Raw genomic sequence first — 17,187 nt, 5'->3', positions numbered from 1 at the left:
TCCCTATGGGATGCGCCACCCCTTCCTCCCTGCGTGGCTTTCAGCGTATGCTGAAAGCCACGTAAAGCACACCTGCATATGATGTGGGCTCACTGTATTTGGTTTTTTTAGGATAAAAACTTTCATGATTAAAAATTCAGGTAATATTGAAACAATATTGAAACAGTTTACTCTAGTAATGCAAATGACTACAGTCAAAGAATTCTTACCTGATAAAATGTTCCTTGTTTGATCAACTACCAAATCTGGAGTATTGTTAAATGCTGCATAACCCTAGAATTAAAAACTCACATGTCGCAACATTGTCTTCACGACAAAAGATCAACATGCTTATTTACAACTTTAAAAGGTCTATACCAAAGATTTATATCACCAGCATATTTTGAAATAAATTATTAAGGAAGCTGGAACATATACTGCAAGCAACCTTTAAGGCAATTTTCTTACCCTGTCTAACTACACACCTGCCTTTTTAGAGGTGCATGATTCAAGCATTCATGTATACTCAATGTTCTCATTACCACATGAAATCATTCAAGGCCTTGGATGTTATGTTATCAGCTCCATCACCTGCATGGTGGTAGAGCTGATTACAGTGAGGACAAGCTGGTCCTCACATAGACAGGCAATTGCACAGAAGTCCATTCTCATATTTGCAAAAGGAGATACATGAGGGCCTTCAGACATCTGATTTATTTACATGAGAAGACCATTACTGAGCAACTTGGAGCTATAATTTCTATTTTTAAAACAGATCTAAATCTATATCTAGCACTCACTCTCATCAGATTTCAACAGAGAAGCCTTCTCAGTGGTGTATATATTGTCATTTCGAAATAGAATTCAAAGGTTTAGTGGGTCCTTAAGATTGTTTGGGGGTCAGTCTCTATCAATACTTGTTCTGTGTTATTTTGGTCTCACACTTGAACACTCAGGTTGCAATGATTTTGCATGTGGATAACTAAATAACTATAAAATAGCCAAATAGCAATATGTTAAAGGCCAACACTAAATGTGGCCAATTTAGCAGCTTTACTCTAAGCAATGTTGATTCACATAAAGCAGCATGAGCCTTTCACATTTTTCTGAACTGCAACTCCCAATTGTTTCTCACCACTGTCTGTGCTGGCTAGGGCTCATTCAAGCTGCAGTTTAACACAGATTGGAAAGCCACATGACTCTCACCCCTGCTGTAACACAACTGTTAGGACACTGCAAGAAATTTGTTCAATAGCTAAAGGCTCCTCTGAGGCCGATTGGAACCTGGCGTTTGCTTCTCTACCCCAGACTGCCAATCTTCTATACACTTGAGCCAGCCAAGCAACAAACTGCCAAGTTACCAGCAGTCAAGGATGTGAAATGGGATGTAATACAACAGAGAGTGTAAGTGCTACACAGCAAGAACTAGGTTTTGAATAAGATGTCTGACTAATGCTATGCACCCAAAGGGTAGGGATGGGGGTGTTAAAGAAACCCTGATGTCATGAGTGTTTTATTAATTTATTAATCAAGCTGCCTTGAGTCTACTTCTGGCTCCAAAGGTGGGAGAGAAATCAAAGAAGTAAAATGTATCCCTCATTTCAATATAAAAGCCAGAGAAAGACTCATGGGAGAAGCTATGGCTCACTCCCTTGTTGCACTTTCTGATATACAGAAGGCCCTTGTGCATCTGCCTGTTGAAACATTTGATATTTTTTTCAAATCCACTTTGTGGTTAGCTGTACACAGACAATGGCATTCTGTTATCATAATATGGAAATCAACATTTTTTATGAACATACCTTTTGAACCAGACTGGAGAGGTCTATTTTAAGGACTTCATTGACTTTGGCAAGCTGAGTGCTAATTTCTGGCAACTAAAGAATAGGAAAACTGAGTTAGTTCTACTCTACATATACATCCATCTGCATCCTGCTCTTACATATAGCTCTAGTATCCACTGACAATTACCTCCAACTATGTTCCAGACTCAGGTGTTCATCTATGGAACCCATGTATGTTTCATCTTAATTGTAATTCCATGTTGTTTAGTGTTCCACAGGATGAATAAAGTGCCTCCCTCCAGATCAATGGTTCCCAACCTGTGGGTCAGGACCCCTTTGGGGGTTGAATGACCCTTTCATGGGGGTCGCCTAAGAACATTGGAAAACACCTATTTAATTACAGTTAATGAAGTAGCAATGAAAATAATTTCATGGGTTTGGGTCACCACAACATGAGGAACTGTATTAAAGGGTCGTGACATTAGGAAGGTTGGGAACCATTGCTCCAGATGTTGCTCAGCTGCAACTCCCATAATCTCTTATTTTGTCTTTGCTAGCTGAATCTGATAGAACTGTAGTTGAATAACATCTGGAGGACGAAAAGGTAACAATTCTTATATGGATGAACACTTAGCCATGAGAGGCGCTACCTTCAGTTTGAAAGACTAATGACCCAATCACTCAAAACGTATTAGGCCATTATGAAGAATGTTTGTTTGTTTAGTTTACCTTGCTGAAGTTGGCATTTATGTCTAGTTGATTTAGTGAATTCCTGATGATATTGCAAGTTGAGGCAGCTTGATCAGCTGTGCAGGCAGAATCATTAAGTGTGTTGGTCAGGTGTCCTTTAACTTCTGTCAGGTTGGTATGCAGCTTCTCAGTGCCCTCCTGCAAGACCTCCACAGAAACACTCACATTCTCCAATGCCTCCTTTGTTTCTCTAATAGCTGCAATAGTTTTAAAAAAAACAAAGTATTTTAATACAATGGCTTAATTAGAGTTCAATAATGTGAACCATCTAGAGAAAAAAAAGCATAACCTGAAAAAACTATTACCAAATAGAAGTGACCATACTGTAAGAAGGCAAAATCTTGAAAGGAAACTCTAGTTGCTCTCACATTATCTATCGCTACTGATCTAGTTAGCAACAGAGTTTCCTAGAAGGCCACTTACCAAAACAACCAAAGAGCTGAAGCGCCAGACTCTCCTCCCACTAAAACTGCCTGCTAGCAAACCTACTGACCAGATCTGCTTCCTCCACAGTCTTCTGCTTCTTGGTTCGCCAGTAGGTAAGGCAAAGAAATTGCATTCAAAGGGTGTGTGTGTGTGTAGAATTGTTCCAGATGGCATATTTACTACAATGTCTATTTCTATTTTTATAGAAGCAGAAATGTCAGAAAGGTTTGCATTTCTCTAACTACAAAGAGCTAATTTGCATAAGCACACATTCAGCTATATTGCCTTGCCCATTCAATTATTTTTGATTGGTGCTGTTCAGCATCATATCTGAATGCCTAAGCTAGGATTAAGGACTGACCGCAAATCTGGACATGAAACCATGCCTTTTTATATAGCAAGTTGACTTCTCTGGCACTTCCAGTTGCAAGGTGACAGTGGTATTTCTGCCTATAAGACTTCTTCTGGTGGCACAGTTTAGCTGAACAAGATTCAGTTTCATTGGACACTGGAATCTATTAGCCAAAGTTAGGCTAACAAAGAATAGTTGACATTTATTGCTTTTAACAGGCACATCTGTTGGGGATATGGGAGTCTTCTCCATTGCTGTTCCCACACAGTGGATCTCCCTCTCACAGGTGGTTTTGTTGACCTCCTCTCCTCTTTCTTTCACCAGCAGGAAAAGACCTTTTTATTTAGGCACACCTTGAGCTCCTAACTCGTGGCAGAATGGTTTATCAGTGTAGTATGCTGTGCAGATATTATTATTGTTGTTGCTGCTGCTATTATTAGTTTTAAACAGGTTTTAATGTTGTGTTTTTTAATATAATTGTTTGTTTTTAACTTTTAGATAATATGATGTTAACTGTATTTTGTTTTAATTTGTTATAAACTGCTTTGGTTCTGTGCTAGGAGAAAGGTGCAATATAAAACAAACAAACAAAAACAAACTGTTGAGTGTTATATCTGCCAAAATTAACCAGGGAAAGAGCCAGCAAAATAAGTCCCTTAAAACTGCTGTATTTACCTTTATTCCCTTTTGCCCAATTTGCTGCCAACAAATATCCAAACAGTCCTTCACAACAGATATAAAATCAGGACCTGGCCTAGAGCAATGGTAAGATTCTCATTGCATGTACATATTCTGCTGTACTGAACTGCGTGGGAATATGTTGCTACTCACAAATAATAAGCACCAAAGCCTCAATGAACAACTGAATAACCAACTGTTTTGTTTATTCCAAAACAGCCCTATTCACTTCAATGCCTCCTTCCAGTAAATAAGTTACAGACTGCAGGCAAAAGTTGGTTAAGCTTTACTTTGAGGTTTCATCCTATTGAGCTAAAACAATTAACTGTGAAATACAAGAGGAAATATGACAACAAAACAAACCACACAGGAGGTTATAAGCAAGAGACGGGAGCACATCACATAATGCATTCAAGATATTTTACCTTTAATGGCCCTTTCCACTTTGACTTCAAGACAAACAGAGAAATAAAGCAAAGAGTGGAGGATGAGAAAATATTTTGGTGAGGTATGCAAACACTTTCAGTTGTCAACACACACTTACTAGGTTTAGCATGGGACATCCCATCTGCCTATATACTACTAGCTACAACACCTTGCACTTGTATTTTCACTTAATCTAGATGAAAGATGGACAGTGTCAGAGCTAATGGGGCCATTCCCACCTTCCCCATTCCCTTGGGTCACATGGCTCTTCCCACCATAAGCAAAATTGACACAACACCCCTCTCCGTTCCTAAAATCAGCTGGAATATAGCCAATTTCTGCTGTGTTTGGGGTGTTAGTGAGACATAAGTGGGTTTTTCCCATTTGGACGCCCTTTTTGAAAACTGGAGGGGTTGGTGCTACAGGGGTCTCCAAGACAACAGGGTGGTACATGCAGTGCCCTCAGGGACTAAATGAAGCCCAGAGGCTGCACTTTCCCTATACTTGATCTAGATTGTGGTTGGAAATATAGGTTTGGCTGAGTCAGGTCTGTTAACCCAAGACTCCAAACAGCTCCAAATTACTATGGCGAGTTCTGCAGTGGGAAGCAGAAAATGGAAGTGAAATCTTTAATTCTTTCTTGCCCTCCCCACCCATAATCTCCTCAGCCAATGTTTTACTTGGCACACTACCACAACCAAATATAAGGAAACAAGTGGAAGATGGGCAGGCAATGGTGTGTGTGTGTAGACAGTTTTAAAGAATTATCTTGTTAGTTGTGTTGTGACTCTTTTACTGAGAAGTGACAAATATATATAGAAACAAATACTTTAATGTACGTTTTAAATTCAAAGATTTACTATTTTGCAGTGAGGTCTTCTGTTCAGGAAATGAAGACTTAAAAGCTCATGAGTATGTGGAATTAGTTGTTCACTCAGCCATATTATAAAAGCCTTGGCAGAAAATTAGGAGAGTAAGCAAGAAGGCTGTCAGTATGAATGAAGTTCCCTTTACCTCCTGCCATAGTTAGGGCTGCATCAAGTGCAGGGCGAACCTCCCTTCCTAGCTGTTCCTGGACTCTCTTTCCAAGTATTGGTCCAACATCTGTTGGAAAAGGCAAAGGCAAAAAATCAAGTCCAAACACACGTTTAGTATAACAGGGCATTTTAAAAATGCTACGCCTTGAATAAGTATATCTTAACAAAAACACCCCCCAAAAATCCCTCACATCTTTAAGCAAAAAATTAAATTCTAGTTTACTGTTATTTTTTTTAAAGCTACTTTGGATATTTCCTTGAAGGCATGCAGTTTTGATATTAATGTAAACCTTCCATTTCAATTCTGTACATATGTGGCAACTTTTATATTTTTCTCCTACTTTGTTGTATGCCTTCAACTCATTTTCAATTTATGGTGACCCTAAGGTAACCTTATCACAGGGCTTTCTTGGCATGGTTTCTTCAGAAGGGAGTTGTCTTTGCTTTTCTGAGGCAGAGAGGGTGTGACTTGCCCAAGGTCACCCAGTGGGTTTCCATAGCTGAGCAGGGATTGGAACCCTGGTTTCCAAAGCCATAGGTCAACAAACAAACCACTACACCATTCTGGCTCACATTTTTTCTCCTACTTCAAGAACACAAGTTGGGGAAGTGTTAGGAATGTTGTCTTTAGAACAGAGAGGATGAACTGTTTCAGTACAGAATTTGGGAGTGTGCATTGATTTGTATCTGATTGATGCCTTCCTGTTGTCTGCCTAGGTGGGAAGACAAAAATTCTTGAAAGCTATTTCTTTCCTCTTCTAAAGGATACAAATATTTCATGAAATACAAAATGTAACCTCTAGAATTATGCTTCTCCAGCTATGTTATCTTATCCAAGTCAGACACCTTATTTGCAAGGTGACAGACATGTTTTTCAACATTATGTTGTACTGGTGTGGATGAGTGGACTGCATGCATGTATCCTCCTCTACTTCTTCTATTTTTTCTCATTTAATCTTCATGATTCCCAAACTGATCATCCCTTTTTATCTGCAATAGGAATGCAAAACATGAGGTGTGATCCAGACTATGAAACTTCGTCCGTTAGCATAATGACATGTGACCAACTGTCAACTTTTAAGTGTCAGATGGAATCATCCTTACTTTCTCATGCTTTTAATAGTTTCTTGTTGTTGTGTGCCTTCGAGTTGTTTCCAGCTTATGAAGACACTAAGGTGAACCTATCACGTGGTTTTCTGGGGCTGAGTGTGTGACACGCCAAAGTCACCCAGTGAGTTTCCATGGCCAAGCAAGTAATCAAACCCTGGTCGCCAGAGTCACAGTCCAATAGTCAAACCACTACACCACGCTTGCTTTCTTTTAATAGTATTCAGATCGTTTAACTGATTTTTGCTCCAGAATGTTGATTGTAAGTCTAATAAAGCCAACAACAAAAGTCAGGCTATGAAATATTATTATGATGAGGATGATGCAACAGAGTGGTGATTTCTGCTTTCTATCTCACATCAAAAATATTCACATGTGCACACAAATACTGAGCTCAAAAAGATGAATTTCATGCCACATGGAACAATTGCCTCTGAAAGGCCTTCTTGGAGAATCCTTGCTTTTAAAAGTAGAGAGCACTTTAGTTTTCTAATAAAATTAAGCATGACATGAGTTAAGCAATCCCAACAAAGTTTCATAAGAACAACAGAAGATTTTCTGTTTTTAACAATCCTATTGATTGCAGTCGGAAGTTTACTTCAGATCTTGGTAATAAGTTCACTTTAGAGCAAAGCCTGCAATTTTGTTGTTTTCATTTTATTTTTACTTAGCAGAGAGAGAGAGATACAGAGAGAGAACACATGTACATTTCAGATGTCAGTACTGTAGGGTATGTCTTACATTCTCAGTAGAAAATCTGCTTGAATAAACTTACTGTTAAGATCAGCAAGTGCTTTCTTCTTGGTAGTGTTATATTGACTAACCAAATAATCAATTTGCTAAAAAAGAAGAAAAGTTTATACTTTATTTAAAGATAAATTACAACAGAAACACTTAAACAAAGAAACAAAAACAAACAAAAAGACCGTCACACTATACTGGCCTAACAGTTAATCAGACACAATTAGAGGATACCCACTGAAGGGGAACTTGATAAATTGCTGTCCCTGTAAGTTTCAATGATTAAATGAGTCAAGACAAATGATCAGATTTAAGCTAAAGCCTGTTTTCTTCACTGGGCCCAAAGTACCTTTGAGTGTGTAATTGGTAGCTATAAACTTGTTACACTAATTGTCTAGTTCATTTTCCATCTGATTTCCAAGCTCATTGCAACAGCATCCCTGGAGGTGGGCAGGTTAACGACAGGGAATATACTGCACTCCTCCACTGCATTCAGTACTATGGTTTATATTGTCTTTCTGAGTAACCTGGCTGAGATGGGGTCAGGAGCATAGTTTTATGGCAGTTTTGGACTTACCTGACCTAATAAAGTCGACAGCAATTTTCAGCATCAACCGTACAAAACCCCAACTGTATGTGTTTTGTGTCTATATTTATAACCTGTTACTGATACAAGTAAAAGGAAGAACTCTCTCTCTCTGAAGAGAAAGTATTTGTTTGCATAAATTCAAATCGGACCTTCATGATATTTCCTAGACTGCTTTTATCATCATTCATCACATTTGCAACTTATCATTTTTCTATGAACCAAAGAATGATTCTTACGTCAATGAGTTGCTAAGTTCAGGGTTACTGGTTTTTTCATCAGGAACTACTGGGCACATTGCTCCTTCTCTTGGAGAGTGGGAAGCCCAGGAGGGAGGGAGCAGCTTGAAAGGGCATATGTATACCCCTACAACCTCCTCCCCTATGCTTTGGCCAGCTTGTCTCAGCCAGCCAAAGCATGGGGAGAGGGAGGCGTGCATGTGCACACCCTTTCTGCCTTCCCCCATGCTTTGGCCAGCTTCCCTCAGCTGGCCAAAGCATGGAGAGAAGAGGAGCACATGCACACACACACACCTCCTGGCTTCCCTCTTGCTTTGGCTGACGGGAGCTTGCCTCAGCCAGCCAAAGCACGGTGGATGATGGGATGGTTATGCATGTGTAGGGGGATGAGGAATGCACACACATACTCCTCCCCCCTCATAGTCACTGTTTTTCCACTTTTGCGGGGTCTTGTGCCCTTAATTCCCACCAATGTGGAGGGCAGACTGTATTGCATATTTGGAAGACAGTAACAGTTGAACTGAGCCTCTCCATTCATACTGTAGGTTCAAATCTCTCTCTCTTAAAAAAAAAGTGTCACTTTACCGCAGGAGTATCATTTAGGAAAGTCCTCAGGTCTTTGAAATTACTGTTCACCAGTTTTTTTGCTCCTCTGACTTGACTTGTGAGGTGTTGGTTAGCAACGTAAGCAAAAAGCACACCAACACTATGGATAAAAGAGGAAGAAAAAGAAAAGAAAGATTTTATTTTACTTTACCAAATATAGTACATTTTTAATTGTGAAAAAATAAACATCGTATTTGTTGCCAGATTAAAATCATCAACATTTACATAAAGAACAAGCTCTGATTCTGTATTTGGAAAATACCTCCATATAACCTTTGAGTCACAACCATTAGGTGGTGCCAGAGAACTAGAAGTAAGGAAAGGGTTAACTTAGCATCCATACCTAGAAGTTGAGAAACATTTGATAAAAACAGTCAAAACAATTTGGACACTTTTTAGTGAGTTTGTGAAGAACTATCCACAACATTATTTCAACACGCACTTATCCAGATGTGTTGTTCAAGAATTAACTTACAAGATGTAGTGTATCATGGTTGGTCAAATTCAGCTTCTTGACTATACAAGACAGTTATTATTTAGGAACAAAATGAGCAAGTAATACAAAATCTTTAGCTAAAGGGAACAGGAATTTCCTATGGGACTTGTAGGGACCAAGTCCAGTGGATGGAGAAGTAATTTTAACCACAGTGTAAACTAAAGCTAGGGATATGGTGGCTTAGTGATTAGGATGCTAATTCTGATGACTGGAAGATGGGAAGGTTGGCAGTTTGAGGCCCAAGTGCCACATGATTGGGTGAGCTCCTGTCACTAGTCCCAGCTTCTGCCAATCTAGCAGTTCAGAAGCATGCAAATGCAAGTAGATAAATAAGTACCACTTCTGTGGGAAAGGAACAGCATTCAGTGCTGTCATGCTGGCCACAAGACCATCAGAGCAGTCCTCGGACAACGCTGGCCCTTCTGCTTAGTAACGAAGATGAGCACCACCCCCTAGATCAGATACAACTAGATATTCATGTCAAGGAACTATCTTTACCCTTTAAAACTAAAGCTAACTGATGAAGATGTGAATGACTCCCACCCCCACACAACTGATCAGCCATGGTGGCTTAGACTTTTATTACTTGATAAATAGAAGTTCCATGTTCAGAAGCGATGTGGCTCTGAATATCAACACTTTTGCTTGGGGACATGTAATGGGAAAGGCAGAAGTTTGTGGAAGTCTAACTTTTAAAAGCTAGATGCAAGTTGACATCAACCAGCAGGGACTCTTCTATAAAAATGTGTTAATCACATGCTGCTACTACAACTGGCAATTTGGCACAAAGCAGAGATTGGATTTAGAAAGGATAAGTGATGGGAGGAGTTCCCTTGCAGTCCTCAATCTTTTCTCTAACAGCTACAAGGGCAGCAATGTTTCTGTGCTTTGCTTTCGATAACAATAAATCCGTGTTTGGCAATTTGCAAAAAGTGAGGCATTTCACAATGGAAAGCAGATAAAAAATGTATTTCTCACTGTCAGGGCTTGAATTACAGCAACAACTTGTTTGTTGGAAGATACTTGTTTCAATCTTTGTGCTCGAAATACAAAAAGCAAGTAACTCAATGTTACCATGGAGGCATTTTTACAAAAACTTCTAATTTGATAATTTCTCATTTTGACAAAGGCTGCTGTCTCAGAAAAGTTACCTTAGTGAACACATTTTTAAAGACTATTAGCTCTATTTCTCTTTCATATTTTATAATTTAAAAACAAACAAACAACAACCCAAAAACAAAAACAAAACTGGAAATAAACATTGATTTCTGCAATGCACTCTACATGGGGCTACTCTCGTGCTTGGTCCATAAACTTCAATTAGATCCTCTGGGAGAAATCTGGTACAGCCTTATAAAACAAGGCTGTCCTCGACTCCCCAGGGGACCTTCTCAGCTATTGCTTTCAGATTGTGGAACAGTCTGCCCAACGAGATCTGTCATATTACCACCCTACATAGCTTTTAAAAAGCTATAAAGACAGATCTCTTCTGGCAGGCCTTTCCTGAATAGTTCCCCAGTCACTAGAAGGAAAATCTAATTGTTGAACTCCAACCTCACCACAGTCACGATTTATTAATTATATTATTTTAAAGTATGTTTTAATTCTTATATTGTTTAATTGTATTTTAAGGGGGGGTTGAGGGATTTGGATTGTATGTTTCTTAATCTTTGTAAGCTGCTCCGATTGCATGTTGTAGAGAACGGGATATAAATAATTTTTATTATTATTTTTATTATTATTATCTGTCACTAATAAGGAGAATATCATAGGCCTTGGTTTCCCAGAAATTAGGATAGTACACTTTTTAAAATATACCTTTGAAAAATCCAATGACCCCTGCTCAATTACAATATATACCATGAAATCATAGAATCATAGAGAATCATTGAGTTCCCTTCCCCCAAAAGTCAGAACGGGATCATATATTACATTTAAAAATATGATGCTTATTCCAAACTAGCTGATTACAGGATTACAGGTCAGAAGACCAGGAAAATATGTCACTCTCTCGTCATCACTGGGATTCACAAGTGAAACATTTATGCTCTTACACATAAAACTCTGGGCAACCCTTGCCTCTCTATATGACACCAAGGAGCTATACTACCACATTTATGTATACACTAAGAAACTACTTCCTGTGCAAAGATTTTAAACCAGTGTAGTGCCCCAATGATATTCTAGCCTGGGCATTCCCCATTTTCGCAAAGAAAGCCTTCCTAGTAGCCCCTGAGCAGATACTCATTTCTTCCCAATCCAAGCCTAGCATTCTAGCTACTAAGTTACACTGGTTATCACTGTAGTTGGGAGTCCTAAATTACAAGTGGGCTGATTCAGCCCTGTGTTTTCTTACTGGGCTCACCTTTTCACCAATGTGATTTCAGCTCACAAAACAGGATGGCACACTCATGACTTCTTAACAAAGCATAACTTACCTGCACTCTATTATTCCATGGTTCTTGCAAACCTCAATCAAGGCCTAGAGCAGTAAATGTTTGCTCGTTTTATTTTTGCGTACAAGAGCAAATGTTTTTCTTTAAAAAAAATCTCCCCATTGTCAAGTTTACTACATTTTGCCTAATACTTTACTTTTTATTTTGCAATTCATGTTTTCTTTACAAAAACAAGGTGAAAAAAAGAAAATTGTTTTGTGCCCCAAAAATCTTTTTTTATTCAGAAACCCTTTTTTTTTTGCACAAGAATGATTTCTCTCAAAGAAATCCTAGAAAGCAAAACATTCATGGAAGCCACTAATAACAAGATAATTTGTAAATATTCTTTATGTCCTTATCAAGGTCCACCCAGTCCAATACTGAGCAGGTTTGCCAGGTGGCCCAAAGTGTCCTATGATATACCAACAAACCACTATCAACCCTTTACTTTTGTTGCTCTTAACAGCTCTTGAGTTGATCCTGACTCATGGCGACCCTGTGGATGAGACATCTCCAAGACTCCCTTCCACTGCTCTGCTTAGGTCCTGTAAATTCATATCCATTACCTCCTTAACAGACTCTATCAATCTAACATATGGTCTTCCTCTCTTTCTACATCCCTCCACCTTTCCTAGCATTATTGTCTTTTCCAATGAGTCATTCCTTCTCATGATGCGACCAAAATACGACAACCTCAATTTTATCATCTTGGCTTCCAGAGAGACTGCAGGCTTGATCTGTTCTAAGATTCATTTGTTTGCCTTTTTGGCTTTCCATGGTATCCTCAGCACTCTTTCCACATCTCAAATTAACTGATTTTCCTCCTGTCCACTTTCCTCATTGTCCAGCTCTTGCAACCCTACATGGTGATAGGGAAAACAATGGCTTGTACCAGCAGCATTCCTACACCGGGTGTCACCCGATGCAGGGGGCAGGACTTCTGGTGGTGAGAGTTCCAGGGGCAGGATTTCTGGTGGTAGGAGTTCTGAGGCTTCCAGTGGGTTTAGGGGGTGGGGTTTCCCTTGGATGGTGTACGCTCCCTGTCCGTACGCTGGAAACGGACGGGACCAGGAAGCAGCAGCATTCCTGTGTCTGTCTCCATCACCCCTTACGCTGCTCTGTGCCCCCATGCATGCTGCTCCATGAGCCATGTGCACTACCCCCATCCCCGGCGCATTAAGAAAAGGACAGGACTACATGTGGGGGACAGAATGCATGAAGGACTTGGAGCTGCACAGGGAGGCATGGAGTAGTGTGTGGGGTGATGATGCGGAGGGGCTGACTGGGTGCCACCTCGCTTCTCGGGTGTCACCAGTGTGGTCTCCACCCTCGCTCCATCCACTGACATTACTGGCCTGTACGATTCTAGCTTTCATGCCCAGTTGTACATCTTTACATTTTAGAATCTTTTCTAATTCTTTAATAGCTGTCCTTCCCATTCTTAGTCTTCTTATTTCTTTGCTGTAGTACCCAGTCTGATCAATGTTTGACCCAAGGTACATGGACTCTTTTACTATTTCAATTTCCTCATTGTCTAGGTTGAAACTGTGTAGATCTTCTGTGGTCATTCTCTACTATTCTCCTTTAAAGACTGGAAATTTAAACCAATGTTTACAGTATCATACTTCGCCATATTATGCATGAAGCGCTATAGACTTCTGTAATTGGTCGAATTTGCAGATCTTTACATCTTTAAAAACAGACATTTGCTACATGTCAAAACCAGTGCACTTCAGCTTAGAAAGAAAAAAGCAAGATAATGTTTTGCTTTGTTCATCATCAAAAGCAAAACAGATAAATTGTAGCTGAAAATGGTAATGGCCCATTGCCAATGAAAGCTGTGAAAGCCAAAATGAAGAATTATGTAAATTTAATAATGGGAAAACACAAACATAAAAAAGTAACAAAAATCTTCTGCACTGAATACAATTTTAAAGAGCTATGGTGCATGATCAGCAGCTTCCCACAACATGTCTTATGTTCCACCACACCACTGCTATAGACTATAGGCTTTAAGTGAAGAACTGAATGTTTCATAAGTTACTCACACAAAAACATAAATTCATCCATGCTAATCCTCTCTTTCTCATACAATGTTGCTAAAAGCACAGAATGGCAGTGTATTTGGGCTATTTCCCCTCCTGCTGTCTGTCTGAAGTGGTACAAGACTGCTGTTCAAATAGCTTTGCTCTGACTGTTCCAGAATAATTTTACATTGAACTGTGGACATAAAATGGAGTGGCTCAGTTACACAGAAAAAGTTTTTCCTGGCTTAGACTGCCTGCACATTACTGTTAGTCTAAGAGAAAAACCCAGTAGAATAATAGATTGGACTTAGCTTACTTTGGCTGTGTAGCAAAGCAAAGTGTACATTGCGCCCGCCCTGGCAATACTTGCCTGATTAATAAAGCAGCAACAAAAAGAACTGTAGCAAAGCAGCCCCGCTGACACTCGGCATTTTTCTTCTGTCTTTGGTGCATTTCCCCACCGCAGTTGTCACAGCAGCGGCACATGCAGAAGCAGAGCCCCACTAGAGGCAGCAATAGAACAAACAGTATTCCCACAGCAGCACAGACTATAAAACCAATTTCATAGTAAACGGCCTGCAGTTTGGACAGAGACAACAGCAAGAGCAGGTGTTATAATTATAACTGAGGTTCACATTACAGGTACAGCTTCTAAACCAAACTAATCCCTTTATGCTAACTTGATAAATCAGGCCACCACACTTGATACATCTACCCCTTTATCTTCAGAGTGGAGAGGCAGCATGCACTATTGATCCCATACTTTCACGGCCAGTTTATGGGATGTGGCACCGCTCTAAGCAAAAGGTTCCCCAGTGCAGCTCACCTTGAAGATAATAAGCCTGGAATATTCCAGGTATAGGCATCACCTCTATTCAAAAAGCACAAGCCCATGGCTAGACCAATTGAGGAGTGGGATGCTGGGAAACAAATTTTAACTGGGATATATAGGAGCTACCAAGAAAATGTATTTTTAAAAGTACATTTCTGGAGCAAACAATGCACTTCCACTTTTACAACTGCAGGGGAAAAAAAGAAAAGTAACCAATTTTCTCTGTAAGAAAAAAGATTCAAATTCATATTTCAGTCAAAGAGTATGCAACCTTTTAAGGTTCTTGGGATTTTAGTCAAAAGGTGGTAGGTTGAATAGTTGATGCCATGGAGTTTGCATTAAGCCACAGTCTTAAAGTGAAATGAGGGGAGAGACTACAGACATCGCATTCAGGCTGTACCAGGTGCTGTGATGGTTTCAGATGGTCCCTAGGATTGCCGCTAAGATTACGAGGATGCAGAGACAAACAGTAGTTGATTCCCTGTTTTAAGTATTGCTAAGTAGGCATTTTACAATATTATACTTTGAAAAGTTGGCCACTTTGGGTGACATTTTAAAGGGGAAACAGTTTGAGAATGACTGGTTTAACACAGCATTTTCCAAAGACAACTACATTTTATTATGGCTGTGGGAAAGGCTGCCAGAAAACATAGACATTTTCCCTTCAGAACATTTTTCACTGATTTTCTTGACTGAATGACTATTAAATAAGGTCTGCACTAGAAAAGATGACTTCTGCAATGCTGGAAATCATACTTTTTGTCTGATTTTGCCTATCTTACATCAAAACTCTATGTGCATTTACCCATGTATAAGCTCAATTGTGTTCAACAGACCTTATTCCTAGGTTCGTGTTCATAGGATTTCAGCCATATTCTATTTCTACATTTGTACCAAGACAATGTGCAGTCTTCATCAGTGACTACTGGAAAGCCTGCTTAGCAATGCTTCTAACAACAAATGCCGTTGTTCCTTTGATACATTGGAATATTCTCTTATTGAAGCCAGTCCTCACTGTGGAGCAAATCCCTGTGAACATTAGCATGGAGTGCTAATTTGCAAACAATATGGGAGCATTTGCTCCACAATGAAAAAGGGCTCCATGCACTCCATGTAGAGAACCATGCGCTATTATGACATACCACCAAGAATTCACAATTGCAACAAACTTCAAACACATCCACTTATTCCTGAATAAGCATAGATGTTGATTCCTGAACTATCATGGAACTAGCCTCTGCAGTTCCCTCTCCCTAATCTATATTAGGATCACCATGAGCGCAGCTACAGAGATATGAAGAGCCACACTAGCACAGCACAGTAAAAGAGCTCTAAGTAGAGCAGAGGTGGACAACTGTTGCCCCCCAGACATTTTCACTCTGCAGTTCCTATAATCCTTACTCCTGTAGCTAGAGCTGATGGGAAGTGTAGTTGAAATATATTTGCCCATTTCTGATATGAAGCGAACAAGATCTCTCACAGTGTCATGGAATGCTATAGTTTAAGGACTAAGAACTAGTATATACCTACAGCAACTATGAGAGAAGATAAGTAGAGTCCCTGCAACAAAACACTAATGTGTAATTCTTGTGCAAATAAGGACAGATAGGAAGAAGTCAAGACCACCCAAGAAATTTGTAGGGAGCCCTGGTGGTGCAGTGGTTAAATGCCTGTACTAACATGGAACTAGCCTCTGCAGTTCCCTCTCCACAACGTTGTGAGTTCTACTGCAGAGGCTCCAAGGTCAACTCAGCCTTGCATCTTTCTGTAGGTTGTTAAAATGAGTACCCAGCTTGTTGGGGTCAATTAGTTTACACATTGTAAACCGCTTAGGGAGTGCTAAGTTTACTGATAAGCAGTATAGAAATGTACTTGCTATTACTATTGCTAAACTTATGGGCAGCAACTTAAGGACAGAAGTGAAAACACTCTCGCTAATGTACAGTTGAGTTATAGAATTTGGCATTACATGGTACAGTGGCAAGGAACAGACTACTGGCTCAGATTGCTTTTAATAAGGGAATTGGAAAAATTCAGGGGCGATGGGTTTATCAGTGACTACAAACCAGTACAGTCAAATAAATCCTTGAAGGCAATTTGCTTATGGCTCAGCAATGAAGAGTAAAAGAACGCAGTTCCTGCTATAGACTTTACGGAAGTACCTGGCTGGGCACAAGTGGAAACAAGGGGCTAGACTAGACAAACTCTTGGGTCTCTTTCACACAGCACAGTTTTATTGTCCTGATACCCACATGAACCACCATGGAATCCTGGAATTTGTAGTTTGAGAGCATGACACAACACTCTGAAGAAATCTAAATAGCACATAAAACTACAAATTCAAAGATACCATAGGATGCAGCCATGGCAATTATAGTAATATCCAATTGCTATAATTGCACAGTGTGAGAGACACCATAGGCTTTCCAGCTGTTAGTTGTTGTCCCACACAAAGAAAGAAACACCTGCAGGGCCAGCGTGAATGCATATGCATATACAGCAACAGTCATTTATGAGAATGCTAAAAAAGCAATGCGATATTTCAATATCTGAACTGCTGGTTATGCATCCCATTGTTCTTTGTCTTTCATGCCTACAGGATTAATTCCTGTAATCTTCTAACTTGAAAAACATTACTTTTATGGATATTCTATATGTTATTTGGCTTTTCTACCACTGCTACTAC

General features: G+C 39.6%; 1 protein-coding gene across 3 annotated transcripts in view; it reads right to left on the bottom strand.

Annotated features, from left to right (window-relative positions):
- PROM1 (prominin 1) overlaps positions 1–14,236 on the bottom strand; it is a 49,191-nt gene extending 34,955 nt beyond the window's left edge. For all 3 annotated transcript variants that reach the window (XM_042470577.1, XM_042470576.1, XM_042470575.1), the window contains exons 1-7: positions 14,040–14,236; positions 8,691–8,811; positions 7,315–7,378; positions 5,410–5,499; positions 2,493–2,710; positions 1,782–1,856; positions 210–273 (exon numbers count right to left, since the gene is read on the bottom strand). In XM_042470577.1, coding sequence (XP_042326511.1) covers positions 210–273; positions 1,782–1,856; positions 2,493–2,710; positions 5,410–5,499; positions 7,315–7,378; positions 8,691–8,811; positions 14,040–14,155 — 748 coding nt within the window. In that variant the 5' untranslated portion in view covers positions 14,156–14,236. The remainder of the gene's footprint in view (positions 1–209; positions 274–1,781; positions 1,857–2,492; positions 2,711–5,409; positions 5,500–7,314; positions 7,379–8,690; positions 8,812–14,039) is intronic.
- Positions 14,237–17,187: the final 2,951 nt, after the last annotated feature.

The sequence above is a fragment of the Sceloporus undulatus genome, chromosome 5, assembly GCF_019175285.1.
Source record: "Sceloporus undulatus isolate JIND9_A2432 ecotype Alabama chromosome 5, SceUnd_v1.1, whole genome shotgun sequence".
Classification (NCBI taxonomy): Eukaryota; Metazoa; Chordata; class Lepidosauria; order Squamata; family Phrynosomatidae; genus Sceloporus; species Sceloporus undulatus.
This window is presented reverse-complemented; position numbering and strand designations above follow the sequence as displayed.